This window comes from Mus caroli, unplaced genomic scaffold (genome assembly GCF_978045245.1).
Source record: "Mus caroli unplaced genomic scaffold, Mus_caroli_1 scaffold_9, whole genome shotgun sequence".
Classification (NCBI taxonomy): Eukaryota; Metazoa; Chordata; class Mammalia; order Rodentia; family Muridae; genus Mus; species Mus caroli.
Window position 1 is genome coordinate 74,201,723 of NW_028227264.1, and position 15,948 is coordinate 74,217,670.

Consider the following 15,948-nt stretch of genomic DNA (forward strand, 5'->3'; position numbering starts at 1 on the left):
GGCCCACAGACCTTGCGGGCCTTGGGCCTTGGGACATAACAGCCCCGAGGGAAGACAGTACTTCTGGAACGTGTCCAAGCAGTCCACCCCCTGTTGAACAGAGCCGTGACTCCAAAATGTTTAAGTAATGTTTATTGTAGCACTATTACAGGAGTTTAAGTTATAGCCTAGCCTAGGTAGCTATTCAACAGTAGAGGAATGGATGAAGAAAATGTAGTCTAGGCTGGGTGTGGTGGTGCAAGCTTTTAGCTTCAGTTCCAGGACAGTCAGGGATATGTTGAGCAACTCTGTCCCAGAAAACAAAAAAAGAGTGTGAAATGTGTGTACATGAGTTTTTGGTTTTTCAGCCGCAAAAGTGAAATTACATTGTTTTCAGGAAAATAGATGCAACTACGATATCATATTAAACAAATCGGGCCAGTCTCAGAAAGACAAATATGTTTTCTCTCATTTGTGCTTTCTAGATTTTCCATAGATACATAAAATATGTATTCCACAGAACATTAAAGTAAAAGTGACATTGTGTATGGGAGCAAAGGGACTAACAACCTAGCGTAGGGGAGGTGGGGGCATGGTGGGATGTGCAAAATACAAATACTTATATGAAAGCAGCAGGACAAACAGTGGCCAGCCTCATAAGGGTCAGTCTAATGAGACTGCAGTTGTGACCGGAGTCATTATAAAGGGAAGACTGTGGTAACCAGGAGTTTGCCCACTGATCTCACAGCCATGGGAACCAGAGGGTTAAGGGCCAGGCATGGTGGCTCACACTTTTAATCCCAGAACTCCAGAGTCATAGGCAGGCAGACCTCTGTGGGTCCCAGGACAGTCAGGGATGTATAACGAGACCATGCCTCCCTCACCCCCCAACCCCAGTAGTTAGGCATGATCTGATAAAATGACTACTGCTTTTGGTGAGACAGCCAGTTAGTTAGAAAGCCACTGTGGGTATACCTCTATTTGTTCAGGAGTGGGACAGGAGAAACTCTAAATATGGGTCCTAGCCCCAGGGAAACAGTCTTGGGGCACAAAAGCTTTAACCCTTACTCCCAAATCTTGACTGCAAATTGCAAAGAAAAACAGACAGGCGCTTAGAAAACACTCATGTTTAATGACAGTCTTGGCTTTTTTGTTTTTTTTAAAAAAAAGTCTTTATACACTGTATACACATTTACATGGCTTTAGAGGGTACCTGTGCTAGGAAGAGGGCCCCAGGAAGAAATGGCCTGGGGCAAGGCTGTGAGGTATGTGGGGCCTTTGAGGTTCCGTGTCTCTGGGAGGAAGCAGCTGCCTCCCTGGCTGGCTGTGTACCTTTTGGCCTGAGTTCCAGGAAGCACTTGTCTGAATCACCTGCCAGAATATGATCAGTCCACTATCTCTCCAGAGCTGACTTACCAGGAAAGATACTGGTCCAGTTGCTTAGCTGGGGCAGCATGGTACCCTGGGCATCACCATTTCCCTGGGCATCACCAACACCACTACCAACAGGAACCTCATTACAGGTGATTCCTGAGTTGGTGTGGGGGTTCTACTTTGAGGGACAGAGATGGAGACCTGGGGTACCCAGGCTGACTGTAGATTATTGGTAGCTGAAATATTGCCAGCCCCAAACCTCCCTTATTTTTAAGTAACACCAAAGCCTTTGCCTAGTCTGCGACAATTGTTGGCAGGTGACCATGACCAGCATGGTCGTTCCTGCAAACAGTGGCTGCACCCCAACCCACTCCCCTGAGGAGACATAGGCTCTGTCTGTCCCATGCCTGAAGCCCAGAGCCACAGATGTGGCTGTGGGTCTCTTACATGATATAAGTGCCCTGGCAGGAGTCAGTACCCCTGAATGCATCCAAAGTGTTGTCAGCGGAAAGTATTGGCAGGCTCTGCACAGTCAAAGAAGTCAGGACCTATGGGGCGAGGAAAGCCTTCTAGGACCTTCACCTTCACAGGGTCAAACTTCCAGTAGAGATGGCCACGAAGGAAATAGGCATAGCCTGAAGAGAGAAGGAAGTCAGTCAGTCAGTGGATACTAAGCTCTGCACGAGCCTAGGGACAGACACCATGCAGGCCTTGGTCACTAGTGAATTCTTTGGGATCTGCCAAGCTAGGCATGGTAGCTTCGTGTCTGTACTCCCTGGACTCAGAAGGAAGAGGCAAGAGGATAAGGAGTTCAAGGGCATCCTTGGCTACATACTAAGTTTGAGGCTAGCCTGGACTACAAGAGACCCTGCCTTCAAAATAAATAAGTTGCAGACTCCAGAGCTGGCTTTACTACAGCCTTCTTTCCCTCTACCTGTCTGTCTGTCCACAAGGGTCAGGTCCAATAGGTACTGGGAACCTCAGCTCACTTCCTACCTTTCAGGAAAGTGAATATTGCTCCTGTTACAAAGCTCCGCCTTATGTCCACACCACAGAAGGCAGTCCCAGAGATGGAGAGCTAGAGGCTACTCAAAGTAGTGCTCCCAGTGAGACCCAGAAGCAGAGGAGAGTAGCAAGCAGGAGAGTTCTCTGCACTTAGGACTCAGCCTAGTGGTTCAGTGGTTGGGAGCAGGGACTAACAGGGACAGTACCATTGTTCATCTGGTATGTTTAGTCACCTCCTTGCCCATTCCTCTTGCCCCTCTGACACTATGCTGGTAAGAGCTGTTAAGGTCAGGCATGGTGGTGCACACCTTCCATCCCAGGCAGATCTCTATGAGTTCAAGCCCAGCTTGGTCTACAAGGCAAGTCCCAGGTGAGCCAGAGATATGTAGTAAGACCATGCCTCAGACAAAAAGAACTGTGCAGGCCCAGCTTGGAAAGAGCTCGTGATGTCAGAAGGCTGTTCTGAGACCTACTTGAGACATGTAAGGAGTGTGGTACTGTCCTTGAAGCATTGTCTACCCTTGGTAAGTCCTGGCTGTGGCCAAGGGACTTGGGCAAGTCCTTAGACCTCTCTGGCCTTCTATTTCATTTTTTTAAAAAAGATTTTATTTATTTTAAGTATATAAGTATACTTTAGATGTCTTCAGACACACCAGAAGAGAGCATCAGGTCCCACTACAGATGGCTGTGAGCCACCATGTGGTTGCTGGGATTTGAACTCGGGATCTCAGGAAGAGCAGTAAGTGCTCTTAACCTCTGAGCCATCTCTCCAGCCCCTCCCATTTCATTTTTAATATGGGGCGTAACACTGATTGGCCACCAGGACAAAGGATCTGTGGTGATAAGCTGGGCCATATGAAGTTGGGGCGGGGGGTGGGGGGAAGCAGGATGACAGCCACTCATTCCCCTCCAACTACCTTACCCTCAACTCACCCTCAGCATCCTGGAAGGCAGCATCAATCTCAGAAGGTACCCCTCGCCAGTCAGTGGCGCGCCGGGGCACGGGATTGTCCACTCGCTGGGTTCTGGGGTGGAAACGCCAATAGTCTCCACCTTGGAAGAAGTAGATCTTGTTCTTCTCAGGACCCCAGACCAAGGCTGCATGAACTGGGGACCCTTGCAGACCCAGCTTGGAGAGTGGTGCAGGGCCTAGGACTGGCTTCTCACCATCATATACCCAGTACTGAGCACCTGCCAGAGAGGGGATGTTGCCAGGAGCTGCCAAGTCACCACTGCCAACCCCAGTCACTGTGGATCTGCTCGGCCACCACCAGGGACTCTCCCTGCCTGTTTCTTTTGTCTGCAGAACATTGCTGGCCAGTAGTGCTTTCTCAGCATCCCAAGCCCAGAGGGATGTTAGAACTAGCTGGGATGAGCTGGGTTGAGGACAAAGATAAGCTTAGGTTCAGTAAGCCCAAATTAAGATTATTCTGGTCGACAGAGGGGTACCCATTGCAGATATTTGCTGACCACCCCGGGGTCCCAGCCCCTTGGCTGCTTTGGAATACATATACAGGGTTCCCATGCCTCACCTGTGTTTATGAAGTCCTGCCACCTGGAGCGTTCTAGGTTGTCACCTTTGCCAGATGAGAGTTGAAATCACAGGCTCCAGGGTCGCTATGCCTAGATCAGTTTTCTGCTCTGCTCTTTTTAAGCTTCACTCCGTAAGTGAATCATTCTGCCCCTGAGCCTGAGTCCTCATCTCTAAGCCCCACCCCACATAGAAGTGCGCAGCTGCAGTGGTGTAAGACCTTCAGCGCTTCTCTGATCCCAAGAGTTGCCACCTCCGAGACTCTCAGCTATGCCCAAGGAGCGAGCCCCACTCTCTAAGTCCTCAGGGCACCTTCTCCCTACCCACCGTGTCCCTGAGTCCTCTGTCACTATTCCTGCCTGACTTCCAATCCTCACTCACCTTGGAAGAACCAAATCTGGCCCTGGGCATCCTCAAAAGCTGCATCCACAGGGCTGGGCAGTCCTTGCCAGTGCCGAGAGGCCAAAGCAGGATACCCGGGCTGCAGTCGCCCACTGCGCAGCCTCCACACAAAGCCTGCCTTGAAGAAGAAGAGCTCTCCTCGGATGGTGGAAACCGCATCGAAGGAAGTCTCACAGACATCTGGCGGGGTTTCCGGCTGCGGTGGGATAGAGGAGCCAGAATAGAGCACATACTGGAGCCATAAGACCAGCAGGGCTGCAGGGGGAACGGGGGTGGGGGTGGGGGTCTCACCTCTGTCTTCCCACCCTCCTCCTTCTTACCTCCAGCAGTGCAATCTCATTGGTATCTGTCCCAGCCTGGGAGCTCAAGGTTGGGGCGGGGGAGGTGGGGGTCATCTGGGGCCGCCCATAGAGGTGCTGGATGCCTCTTCGGTCATCTGGGCTAAGGCTCAGAGGGTAGCGGAAGGTGTAGAAAGGGGACATGAGGGCCTTAGCTGCTGTGGTGTGTTGTAGCCCCAGAACATGGCCAAATTCATGAGCCGCCACTTGCAGCAGGTCTGTTCCTGGAAAGTAGGAGTGAGTGAGTTAGCGAATGCCACCGCTTGCCACCAGTAGCCTGATTAATCTCTAGACCCCACCAGTTTAAGTGTTCCTTAGTTGCCTCATCTGGAAGATGGGTCTACAGCACACATTCGCACATACCCTGGTTGTCCCCAATAGTCCAAGTTTCGTCATAGTCAAAGTGTACATCCCCTTCTCGGTGGGTCTTAGGGAAGAAGGCATGGGCCAGGATGCCCCCAGGCCCGTCAAACGGCAAGTTGTCCCCATGCCAGTACCTGGGGGTGGGGGTGGGGAACACAGTTAGAGGCTGCTGACAACGGGGATGTGCTCCCAGAAAGGTCCCAGGCCAACGGGTTTCACCTGGCAAAGTCAATCATGATGTCAGCGCGTCCCTCGTGCACCTCAGTGAAAGTGAGTGGGGTCACTTCACTCCATACCTGGAGGGCCTCTGCCACCGTCTGCCGGACTTGCTCCCTTACAAGCTGCCATGGGAACCGGAGGATCCTGGGGGGGAGGGGGAGGGGCCTGGGCATGGGGCAAGGAAGCCCCTGAGGACTAAGGCGTCAAGCTTCCCCTGGAGCTGAATGTGAGGATGCATGCAGGAGGATGTCTGTGAGTTTGAGGCCATCTTGACTATTGTGTGAGAAAGCCCGACTGACTTGCTACCTCCCTTCAAGAAAGAAATGTCGCCTCTGGATGATCAGTTGGGTGTGTGTACTCAGGGCTGGGGCTAGGCAAGTCCTGGGCCTCAGGGTCAGGGAGCTGTTTCTGGATGTGTGGGTTCACCTTTGTATGGGGTTGGGTCTGTTTAGATATATACCCTGAGTGGAAAGGCTACAAGGCCAGGGGGTCCCAAGATCTGACAGTACAACTCACTGTGAGGAACTCTCAGGCTAAGTCTCTGCTTTTTCACCACCTGCTGAGGGGCCTCCTATATCGCCAGCAAGTAGTCCACCCACAAAAGGTCCACGTTGTTATGGTGGAGTTGAACAATCTACCAGAGCTGTGGCTTTGTCCGATTCACTATAGGGCCCAGGCCCGGGCCTTCTAGGTCTCTATTAAAGCCTGTGTGAAATCTTCCCCCAGGCATGAACTGAGGCTCCTTTGGCTACAAGAGAACATAATCTGTCTGTGTGTGTGTCTAGACTAAGGTTCCAGGTTCATGGATGGCTGGGGGGAGGAGGGTCAGTGGGCATGCAGGTCTGTGTGTGGTGTGAATTTGGTCTTGGGCATCTCAGGATGAAGGTGTAAGGATAACATAGAGTCATAGAGTCGTGTTCCCCTGCCTTCTGGTCCCTACCTATAGGTGAGGTCTGTCTTCTCCCAGCGTCCTCCTGACAGGACGAAGCGCTTCTGTCGGTTCCGGGCATTCAATACATCAGGCAGGTCGGGCACACCACATCGTAGAGGCCTGGAGCTACCAGCGGGACTAGGGACCCAATGAGAAGCGGGGACAGATGTCAAGCTATTAGGCAGAGCTGCATGCAGGAGCCGAGGCCCTCTCTTCACAGGGTGATGACGGTGACTCTCCTGGGCAAGAAAAAAAACAAAACAAAAACAAAAAACAAAACGATGCAAGAGTCAAGTCAGGCTAGGCATTGGTGGTGCACGCCTTTAATCCCAGAACTTGGGAGGCAGAGGCAGGCGGATTTCTGAGTTCAGTTCGAGGCCAGCCTGGTCTACAAAGTGAGTTCCAGGACAGCCAGGACTATACAGAGAAACCCTGTCTCGAAAAACCAAAAAAAAAAAAAAAAAAAAAAAAGAGTCAAGTCAGATTTCAGATCCCCAGGGCCCAAGGTTTTTGAGATATAGTTCTTTAGCAAAGCATGATTAGCCCAGCCCCCCTGCCCCCCTGGATTGCTGGGCAAATGGAGGAGCTGAAATATACGCCGGCACAGAGCTGGGTTCATCAGCCTGAGTGAGGTTAATTTCTGACCTCTGACTTTCTTGACCCTATTCCAAGGCATCACACTCTCTCCTCCTCCTGCCCTGCTAGAGGGCCCTGGGCTGTCTGTCACCAGCTCCTGTTGATCTGGCTAAGGAGGTCTAGATGGGACCCATTGAGACTACGGAAACATGTGTTTAAGGAAGCCCTGACTGCATTCTCCACATCTACCCAGAAAGCTTCTGAGCATGCTTTGCCGGCATGGAGGGGCTGCATCCAGCATGCAGCCTGCAGCCCGGCCCTTGGCTTCCTCACCTAACAAATGGGGATGGGACTCCCAATAAGTGTTGCTATGAGAACCCAAGGTGATACGGGTTGAGCATTTAAGGCATGGGCCTTAGGCACTGAGTAACTCGGGTTTCTTTTATATGTACATGGGATGCTGATAATTGAATCCAGGGCACACTGCACTTGTACTCTACCACTGAGAGGCACCCTACCCATCTGAGGCCCTAGTTCTGAGACACTTTGCCCATTTCCTGACAGGTCTATGACCTGCCCCTTTAATGCAGGGAGGGTAGGGACAACCACTTCCCATCCTGACAATATCTCAGGACCACAGGTGGCAAACCCTTCCCCTATTCTCCCTCAGGGGAAGTGATTCCAAATCTCCTCTTTTTTTTGGGGGGGGGGGGGAGTTACAAAGGACCGGTTGCCTCCCAGGTAATGTGCACAGGTAGTCATTGAAACGACCTGGGGACCCCCGAAGTGTCACAAAGAAGAAGAGGTGGACCAGGTTGTATATGACTAGCCACAGGGCCTGTCCAACCTGGCCAGCAAGACAGACAGAGACCTCTTCCCAGCTCTCTCAGGGGGAGTCAGTGACCCTCTCAAAGAATGGTAGGGTGCTGTCAGCCCCCAAGTCCCCAAAGTCCAGCCTATCAGCTTGGCCCCTCTTCTCTGCCACCCAGTAAAACTGGGAAAGGTAATGGACGTGAACAACCCTTCCCATCTCCACCATGGTCCCTTCAACATCCCTCCCCACCCCATGAGGCATTGAGGTCATGGCCAATAGCTCTGAGCTTCTGAAAGCTGAATTCTATCCCATGGTGACCTGAACAAGAAGTCACTGTCTTCACTGGGCTTCAGCTTCTCCATCTAACAGATGTCAACCGTGGGAGAAGAAGGAGCTGAGAGGCTCCCTGTAGAGCCTGCAGCAGCCCAGACTCAGGGCAGCTCCTTCCCAGACTCTATCCGCTTAGGCCCTCCACTGCCTCCCACACTTAGGAGTCTCCTCTTCCCAAGTTGTCAGCCCTCCTGGGACTACGAGGATTTAATGAGGGAGACTGGTAAGCTCAGAGAACCCCTGGTCTCATCTGTAGCGGTGAGAGTTTGGGGAACAGTCATTATTCTAAGTTTATTCTAAATCTCCAACATCCCAGAGCACAAATCCGAGTCCAGAGAGGTTAAAGACTCCCCCACCCCCCACCCCCACCCCACCCCCCGGGATCGCACAGCAAGCCAGACAAGAGCTGGGGTTTACCACCTCTCCTCAGAAACTTACCCGCTCCCCGCCAGCTTGGCTCATCTCCAAGATGCACATTCCTAAGCAGCATTTATGTTTCTAGTGCATTCCCTCTTTCTTAGCTAGCACCCTTCCTCTGGCCTGTCCCCCCCCGCCCCCTCCCCCCGTAAGGGACCTGACTCACTCTGCCCCACCCTCTGGCCTGGCAGCTGCCAATCGGAAGCCTCAGGCACGCTCAACGGACTCTTGGCTGACCCATTCTCCTGGCCTATCTTAGACCCTCAAGGTCAGTCCTAGGAGTGACTCCCAACCCAGACCATGGGGAGGAACCTAGTGGAAGGTAGTTAAGAAAGGAGCCCCAGACTAGGAAACCACAGGGGAAAACTAGGCGGTCCCTTCCTGAACCTCAGTTTGCTTTTGGTCTAATGGGGATGAAACAGGTCAGTAGTAGGTATCCGTGAGAGGCAACGGAGCAGGGGATAAGTCAAGGAAACAGCCCAAACCATACACTGATACACAGACCACCTTTGTGCTTCTGCCTAACCTCTTCCCACCCATCCCTACTAGCTCCAGAAGGGAGGGCAGCTTCCCTGGCTGCTAGGTGGTGGATTTTTCACAAGCTGGGGGCTGGGATGAATAAATATTTACCGAGCTCTTTTGGCCCCGCTGATGGCAGTCTAGGGATAAAAGCGTTAGAGGTGACCAACCCTTTCTGCGCATCTAAAGTGTGACAGATCCTCAGCTCAGATCCCACCCCAGGCTTGGCCCCAAGCCCTGTACAAGTAAGCATTGATGTGGTTTGCCTTGTCTTTTATCCTAAATGCCTAGCAGGAGGTACCGATGCTCTTTCCTGCTTTGCCCCCTTAGTAAGAAGTCAGGAGAAGTGCAATTCTCATAGGCATGAGTTCTATCGCTGGCTTCTGTGGGGTGGGGGTGGGAGGGTGGGGGTACGGATGGGGGGAGGGAGGGGATTAACGACTGCGCTCCGAGTTCTAGAGCAGGGAGCTCCATGTTTTGCTTGAGGAGGTCCTGATCCACGATACCCACTCCCCTTTCCAAACCCTTTCTCTTCCAGTGTGCAGCAAAACTGGCAGATGGATTGGTATGGCTGGACCTGTCCAGGGATACCTGCCTATCATACCTTCCTCCCATCCATCATTCCTTGAGCTGGCTGGCTGCCTAAGCTGGCTACTGAGGGCACGGTACCCCGTGGGCATTGTAGATCTGTAGTGGTTCCAGCTCCAGCCCCAACACAGCTTAGTCTCTACTCTGACAGGTGCCTCAAAGACCAAGCTGGAAAAAGGATGCAGCCATTGGGACACACAGGCTGGGAACCCCTCAATCCCTCTTCTCCCCCTTTGCCTCTTTGCACCCCCTTTCCTTTCTCTTCTTCTTTATGCTTTTGTTCCCCTGGTGCCCACTTCTATTCTGACTGCACCTGATGCTTGCACACACTATCTCTCTCAGGTGCATTTCTGTCGGCTACCAGGACTCCCAGACTTGTCTCCTGCAAGCTGAGGCACCTCTCTCAACTTGGGCCCCATTTTCTCCTTCCTAGCTCTTCCTTTATTCTCCATCCACGGTACACACCTTGCAGGGGTGCTTACTGGAACCACACACCCGGAGGCTGCCCCTTTTTGCTCCCCCCTCCCCCCAGACTTGCTTTGCTTCATTCCAGTGATGAACAAGGGGCCTTGGCATCCACTCCCTCTGCTACCTCTATCAACACACACTCCAGCATCCCTAGCTGGGGGCTGGTGAAGCCGGTCCCCAAACTGAGTTCAGCGCAGAGACGCGTCTCACCAGCTCCACTTGCACACTGCCAACCACGGGAAGCTCATTACAGTACGCTCAGAGAGACCCAGAAGGCATTTCGGGGACCGACTGCACTAGGGTAGCCAGGGAGCTCGCTCGGTGGGTCAAGCTCAGCCAGTGGGCCCAGCCCGCGTGCCCAGCCTTCCCTCGGGGAGGAGTGGCGGGCACTCACCGGTGGCCTGGCCCGGGCCATCAGCGGCGACGGCAGGAGCAGCAGCAACAGGAGCAGCAGAGGCAGCGGGAGCAGGAGGGCGCGCGAAATCGCGCGGAGGAGACAGGCGGCCCGTGCCATCCGCCCCGGGGCTGCTGGGCCTGCTGGGCCAGGCCGGGCCGCCGCCCCTTATAGCATTCGCCCCGCCCCCGCCGGCGCCGGGACCGCACCCCCCACCGCCCCGCCTCCCCCTGCCTTTTGTTCTAAACTCAACCGGCCTGCAACAGCGGTCTGAGTTAGGGAGGAGTGCCCGGAGGGGTTGGATCCCTTAGAACTAGTGAGAGCCGGGGAGAGCTCAATTCTGCTCTCCAGCCCCACTTCAGAAGTCTCATCCTCCGCCAGGTCTCTCCATGGTGGCTTAACTTGTTTCAGCCTGTGGCAGGTGGTCAGATTCCCAATACAAACAGCCCTAGCTAACAGGAAAGTGGTACAATAGCTCTTGCAAGGAGCGGACTATTGAAATGTGACCTCAGGGGAAACTGAGGCATATGGCGGAAGTTGGCCAGTCCCACACCTTAAAACAAAACAGAGACCGGTCTGGAAAGATGGATCAGTGGTTAGGAGCACTTGTTGCTCCTGCAGAGAAACCCGGCTCCCGTTCCTAGCACTCACAGGGTGGCCATCTAGGAACTGATGTCTTCTTCTGACCTCCACTGACACTTGGCACACGCTGATGCAAATAGCTGATGCAAATGCGCACAGTAACAACATCAGACCAGAGACAGTCAGCGAGGATCTTGGAGGGAGGGACCAGATTTTTTCTCTGCTAGCAGGCAACTGGGTCAGATGGCTGGGAGGAAAGGGTCAGGGATGTTTGAGTTGGACACTGGAATCTCAGGTTGTTCCCTGGCCGGGGGCACACTAGCCAACAGGCTTTTCCTGATCAGTCAGGCTCAGCCATCTGAGACAGGGACAGAATCACATCTGAGAGGGAGGTCTATGTGCTGAAAACAGTTCAACTACTCTAATCTCTGCAGCGAGTGTCCAACTGTGCAGTGTTCCCTCTTGGATGACAACGGCTCTGCAAGGCACTGCAGGCCTCTTCCACCAGGCCTTCAGCTCTCTTCTGAATTCTGGTGGGCCAGTGGGGCCCTGAGCTGCTGCAAAGTAGGGGCAGAGAATGGTAAGTTTTACTTGGCCATCTGAAATCTTTTAAAAAGCCTCACCTTTTAAAGGCCGCCATTCCTTCCCATCGTCCCTCCTCCCTTCCCACCCACCCTTTTTTTCTTTTTTTTTAATGACAGAGTCTCTTTTTTTTTTTTTTTTTTTGGACAGAGTCTAGTATGTGTACATGTAGCCCAGGCAGGCCTCCAACTCAAGATTCCTGTCTTTGCCTATTCTGACTGATATAAGATTGCAAGCATGTATCATCAAAGCTAGAATTTCCAGCTCTGATTCAGACTCATCTCAGCAATGTTGGTCAAAGAATCATAAAATGGATGAGGCATTCATAATCCTACCCCCACCCCCAAGAGTGGGTTTCTCTGTGTAGCCCTGGCAATCCTGGGACTCTGTAGAGCAGGCTGGCCTTGAACTCAGAGATCTGCCTCTATTAAAGGCATGCACCACCATGCATAGCATTTTAAAACCAAACTCTTTATTGGATGCATGCCTTTAATCCTGACATTTGGGAGACAGAAGCAAGTGGATTTCTGTGGGTTTGAGACCAGCCTGCTCTACAGAGTGAGCCAGGCTATATGAAGATCCTGTCTCAACAAAAGAATCCCCAAACCCTAGAACATTTATTTGTGCAACCTAAACAGTCTTCAGTGTTGCCAGGGATGCACGACTATTTTCTGAGGAATTTGCAGCTTATCAGCCAGACCCCCCCATCCCCCTCCACCCCAACTTCCCACCCCCCCTACCCCCCACCCCATCCCATTACCCCACATTACCACACTTAGTAGAGGATCTGGAAGGTGGGCTAGCCACGGAGGCCCACAGAAGGGGTTGAAGCTGGAAGAATGTTACCACTTGCCCACTAGATACAAGGTAAGCAGAGGCCAAATAGACAAGCCAGTGGGGTCTGCTCCAGCCTGCCCCCCCCTTAAAGATGTATTTATTTATTTCATGTATGTGAGTACATTGTCCCTGTCTTCAGACACACTAGAAGAGGGCATTGGATCCCATTATAGATGGTTGTGAGCCACCATGTGGTTGCTGGGAATTGAACTCAGGACCTCTGGAAGAGCAGACAGCTCTCATAACCACTGAGCCATCTCTCCAGCCCCAGTCAGTGCTCTTAACAGCTGAGCCACCTCTCTAGCCTGAGTCTGGCATTTTTTTTTTAAAGGAAAGAGTGGCTTGTCTTTTACCTACTCACCTCACCAGAAAGTCTATCCTGCAGGTGGGTGGTGATTCCACTTCGGAAGAAAGCTGAAGTCTTAATTAAAGAGGCCTGCTACAGAGGCTGCTTAAAGAAACCAGGTTTGGGACACCTGAATGGGCAATGCGTGGTCCTGAATAGTTTTGACCCCTGTTGCTGAGGCATTTGAATTGTTTGTGCCAAGTGATCTCTGTTGTCACAGTAAAATAAACACTGAAAGAAGAGAAGAAAGGGGCTGGTGAGATGGCTCAGTGGGTAAGAGCACCCGACTGTTCTTCCAAAGGTCTGGAGTTCAAATCCCAGCAACCACATGGTGGCTCACAACCATCCGTAACGAGATCTGACTCCCTCTTCTGGAGTGTCTGAAGACAGCTACAGTGTACTTACATATAATCAATAAATAAATCTTTAAAAAAAAAAAAAAAAAAAAAAAAAAAGAAGAGAAGAAAGAACTCAAGGCCCCTCTGCGCCCTTTCTGCTCTGGCCATAGGTTATTCTTATCTGTTTTGTTTTGTTTTGTTTTGTGGGAGACAGTCCTGTGTAGCCCTGGAACTCGGTCTGTAGACCAGGCTGGCCTCGAACACACAAGATGCACCTACCTATGCCTGCCCACCCCCCTCCCCGAGTTCTGGGGTTACAGGTGTGTGCTCTTTTAACCTTTTCTTTTCTCTCCAGAGGTTATGGCGTGATCCCAGCCAAGGTCTCTGAGGACAAGTCCGTGAAAACCGAGTTCCAGAGGACAGGGAAGGGCCTTTGGTGATCCTGGGATGGTTACTTTCAAACTCTGTCTTGTGATGGGTCTCAGAGAACACAGCCTGGCCTGCAGTCTCCATTCGCTTCTCCGCTGGCGGTCTATGTGTCTCTTTCTTTCCTCCTGGGCTCGTGGCAAACCCCTATTGCATTGCTTGGGTTCTGCGATAATCCTAACAGAAAGACCTGCCCTCGCTGCCCCGTGCCTAACTAAGCCTTGGGCTTTCCAAAGCTGACGGGTGTCCCCAGGACTCGCGTAGCTCCGCCCTACACTGGGATAGCTCCGGAGCCCTAAATCCAGGAGGTTACTGGAAGGGCGAGCTTTGGCCCCTCCCACTTGGAGGGCGTGGATCAGAGGCCCCGCCCCAGATCCCGCCCATTTCACCTGACACTAAGGACGCTGCCGCCTTAGTTGCCCCGCACTGAGGGAGCGGCTGATACGGTCCACGCTTCTTACTCAGCTCCAACTTGATCCCACCGCAGTCATGCCTCGGGGAAGCCGCAGTGCGGCTGCCAGGCCGGTCAGGTGAGAGAGAGTGACAGGGACCCCGTGAGGTCGGGTGAGGGAAGCGTGGGTGCTCTCCCAAGGGCGTCCGCAGAATGACCTTGGAGTCTGCTGCGCCATGTTGGCTGGGGGGTGGGGTGGGAGGACAGGGACGCAGAAGCATGAGTCTAAACGAGGGTCCCACTGGACCCTGGAGTAGAGGGGTTTATTCCCGGAGCATTAACCTTGTTTCTCTCCTCTTGCTTCCTGCAGCCGCCCAGCCCCGCCTCCTGCGCACCCACCACCCTCAGCGGCCGCCCCGGCACCTGCCGCTCCCGGCCAGCCGGGTCTTATGGCCCAGATGGCATCCACCGCCGCAGGCGTAGCCGTGGGCTCAGCTGTAGGGCATGTCATGGGTAGCGCCCTGACCAGTGCCTTCAGTGGGGGAAATTCAGAGCCTGCCCAGCCTGCCGTCCAGCAGGTGAGCGGGAGGACTCAAGAAACGGAGGCAGGATTCACACATGGTTGCATAAGGAGCTGCTTAAGAGTCCATTGAGGAGTGACCCAATGTGTTCAGAGTTGCCTCAGTCCCAGGATTTTGAGGGTCCTAACCCTCATGGTCGTTAAATCTACTGTCACTCGCTGGAAAGCTCGCCCCAGCCCTCATTTGAAGGCAAAATAGCTGACTGTCGGAGACTGACGCCCACTAGATCTTTATTTTATTATTTATTTATTATATGTAAGTTCACTGTAGCTGTCTTCAGACACCCCAGAAGAGGGCATCAGATCTCATTACAGATGGTTGTGAGACACCATGTGGTTGCTGGGATTTGAACTCAGGACCTTCAGAGCAGTCGGTACTCTTAACCACTGAGCCATCTCGCCAGCCCCCACTAGATCTTTTAAGAGGGAGACCACTCAAGATGGGTACAAAGACTTGTCCAAGGACGCCTAACCCTAGCGGAGCGGGGAAGAGATGCAGTATTTCCCAAAGCCCTCATTCTCACCAAAGCCCAGCCTGTCTTCATAGTATCTGTTCCCTGGTGACCTGTGCCCCACAAGGGTGCTGCCACTCCTCACCAATCTTGAGCCCAATCCAAATGCTAGTTAGCAGTGTTTGAGTCCTAGGTCAGGAGAATCCCTGTGGCGCAAGCCAGGAAAGTGCTGTAACTTGGGGTGGTCTAGCCCTGGGTCACTCAGCCTGCCTTGAACTATACTTGAAACATCCCTAGCTAGGGCTTGGGAGTCGGGAGAGACAGGAAGCCTCCAGCTTTGGCACTTACTTGTGGGCACCACCTTTGAGCTGACAGTTCCCTCTTGTGCTCTTCCCCAGGCCCCTGCCCGGCCTGCCTCTCACCCCCTGCAGATGGGGCCCTGCTCCTATGAGATCAAGCAGTTCCTGGACTGCTCCACCACTCAGAGCGACCTAACCCTGTGTGAGGGCTTCAGCGAGGCCCTCAAACAGTGCAAATACAATCACGGTGAGCAGTCATTCTGGTGCATGTAGGGGCGGAGGGGTGGACTCTCCGGTACCTGTACGGGCTGGCTAGCTGATCGGCTTATCAGCGGTTTGTGCTGTGGTTCCCTCCACAGGTCTGAGCTCCCTGCCCTGAAGAGGCTGTGGGCCTGCTCATCGCCTAACCCCTCACCGACAGCTTGATGGAAAGGAGAGGATCCTTGTGACTGGGAGTAAGGAAGGACAGTTCTCACCCGCAGACTAACAGGAGACATAAATGTTCAATTAAAGAGTTTACTTTAGACCGCAGCCTGCTGTGTGCCCATTTACTGCCCTGTTGGCTGGGGGCGGGGGTGGGGCAGGATCAGGGGAGATAGGGGAACAGCTATCTTGTTAATGTGCTATGCCTCATCTTTGCGGAGGTGGGAGAGAGGATGTGGGAGTAAGGAATCTTGTTATAGAACCCTGGGCTGTCCTTGAACCTCTGGGATGGGAGGAACACGTATCTGTCTGCATTGTGGATAGTCAAGGACACTCCTAAGCAGGGAGACTGGAGAGGTATTTGCAAGTGGTCTCCTGGGACCTAAAACCTCAAGAGGAGCCTATTGTCTCTGCCCACAGGAACATCTGTGTCTTTTCTCTTCT

At 52.9% G+C, this 15,948-nt stretch overlaps 2 protein-coding genes across 3 annotated transcripts; one reads left to right on the forward strand and one right to left on the reverse strand.

Annotated features, from left to right (window-relative positions):
* Positions 1-964: 964 nt before the first annotated feature.
* Mmp11 (matrix metallopeptidase 11) lies at positions 965-10,400 on the reverse strand. Of its 2 annotated transcripts, XM_021174689.2 has the most exons (8): positions 10,249-10,400; positions 6,152-6,381; positions 5,212-5,355; positions 4,993-5,126; positions 4,612-4,853; positions 4,271-4,487; positions 3,292-3,549; positions 965-1,988 (listed from the first exon to the last, which is right to left on the reverse strand). In XM_021174689.2, the coding sequence occupies exons 1-8, from the start codon at positions 10,366-10,368 to the stop codon at positions 1,855-1,857; spliced, it is 1,479 nt and encodes a 492-aa protein (XP_021030348.1). In that variant the 5' UTR covers positions 10,369-10,400; the 3' UTR covers positions 965-1,854. The 2 variants fall into 2 exon arrangements, with proteins under 2 accessions (XP_021030348.1, XP_085699020.1); XM_085842894.1 differs by lacking the exon at positions 5,212-5,355.
* A 3,328-nt stretch (positions 10,401-13,728) lies between these two features.
* Chchd10 (coiled-coil-helix-coiled-coil-helix domain containing 10) lies at positions 13,729-15,612 on the forward strand. The gene is made up of 4 exons (XM_021174407.2): positions 13,729-13,889; positions 14,121-14,328; positions 15,181-15,328; positions 15,441-15,612. The coding sequence occupies exons 1-4, from the start codon at positions 13,849-13,851 to the stop codon at positions 15,458-15,460; spliced, it is 417 nt and encodes a 138-aa protein (XP_021030066.1). The 5' UTR covers positions 13,729-13,848; the 3' UTR covers positions 15,461-15,612.
* Positions 15,613-15,948: the final 336 nt, after the last annotated feature.

What these genes read in the sequence shown, in the direction of transcription:
- Mmp11 (XM_021174689.2), bottom strand. Translation starts at nt 10,368, where the DNA reads ATGGCACGGGCCGCCTGTCTCCTCCGCGCGATTTCGCGCGCCCTCCTG. An exon ending in ATGAGATTGCACTGCTGGAG is followed by an intron (nt 4,488 to 4,611) that starts GTAAGAAGGAGG and finishes ATCCCACCGCAG; the next exon opens with CCGGAAACCCCGCCAGATGT. An exon ending in CCAGATTTGGTTCTTCCAAG is followed by an intron (nt 3,550 to 4,270) that starts GTGAGTGAGGAT and finishes CCTCTCTGGCAG; the next exon opens with GTGCTCAGTACTGGGTATAT.
- Chchd10 (XM_021174407.2), top strand. Translation starts at nt 13,849, where the DNA reads ATGCCTCGGGGAAGCCGCAGTGCGGCTGCCAGGCCGGTCAG. An exon ending in GCGGCTGCCAGGCCGGTCAG is followed by an intron (nt 13,890 to 14,120) that starts GTGAGAGAGAGT and finishes TGCTTCCTGCAG; the next exon opens with CCGCCCAGCCCCGCCTCCTG. An exon ending in ACAGTGCAAATACAATCACG is followed by an intron (nt 15,329 to 15,440) that starts GTGAGCAGTCAT and finishes TTCCCTCCACAG; the next exon opens with GTCTGAGCTCCCTGCCCTGA.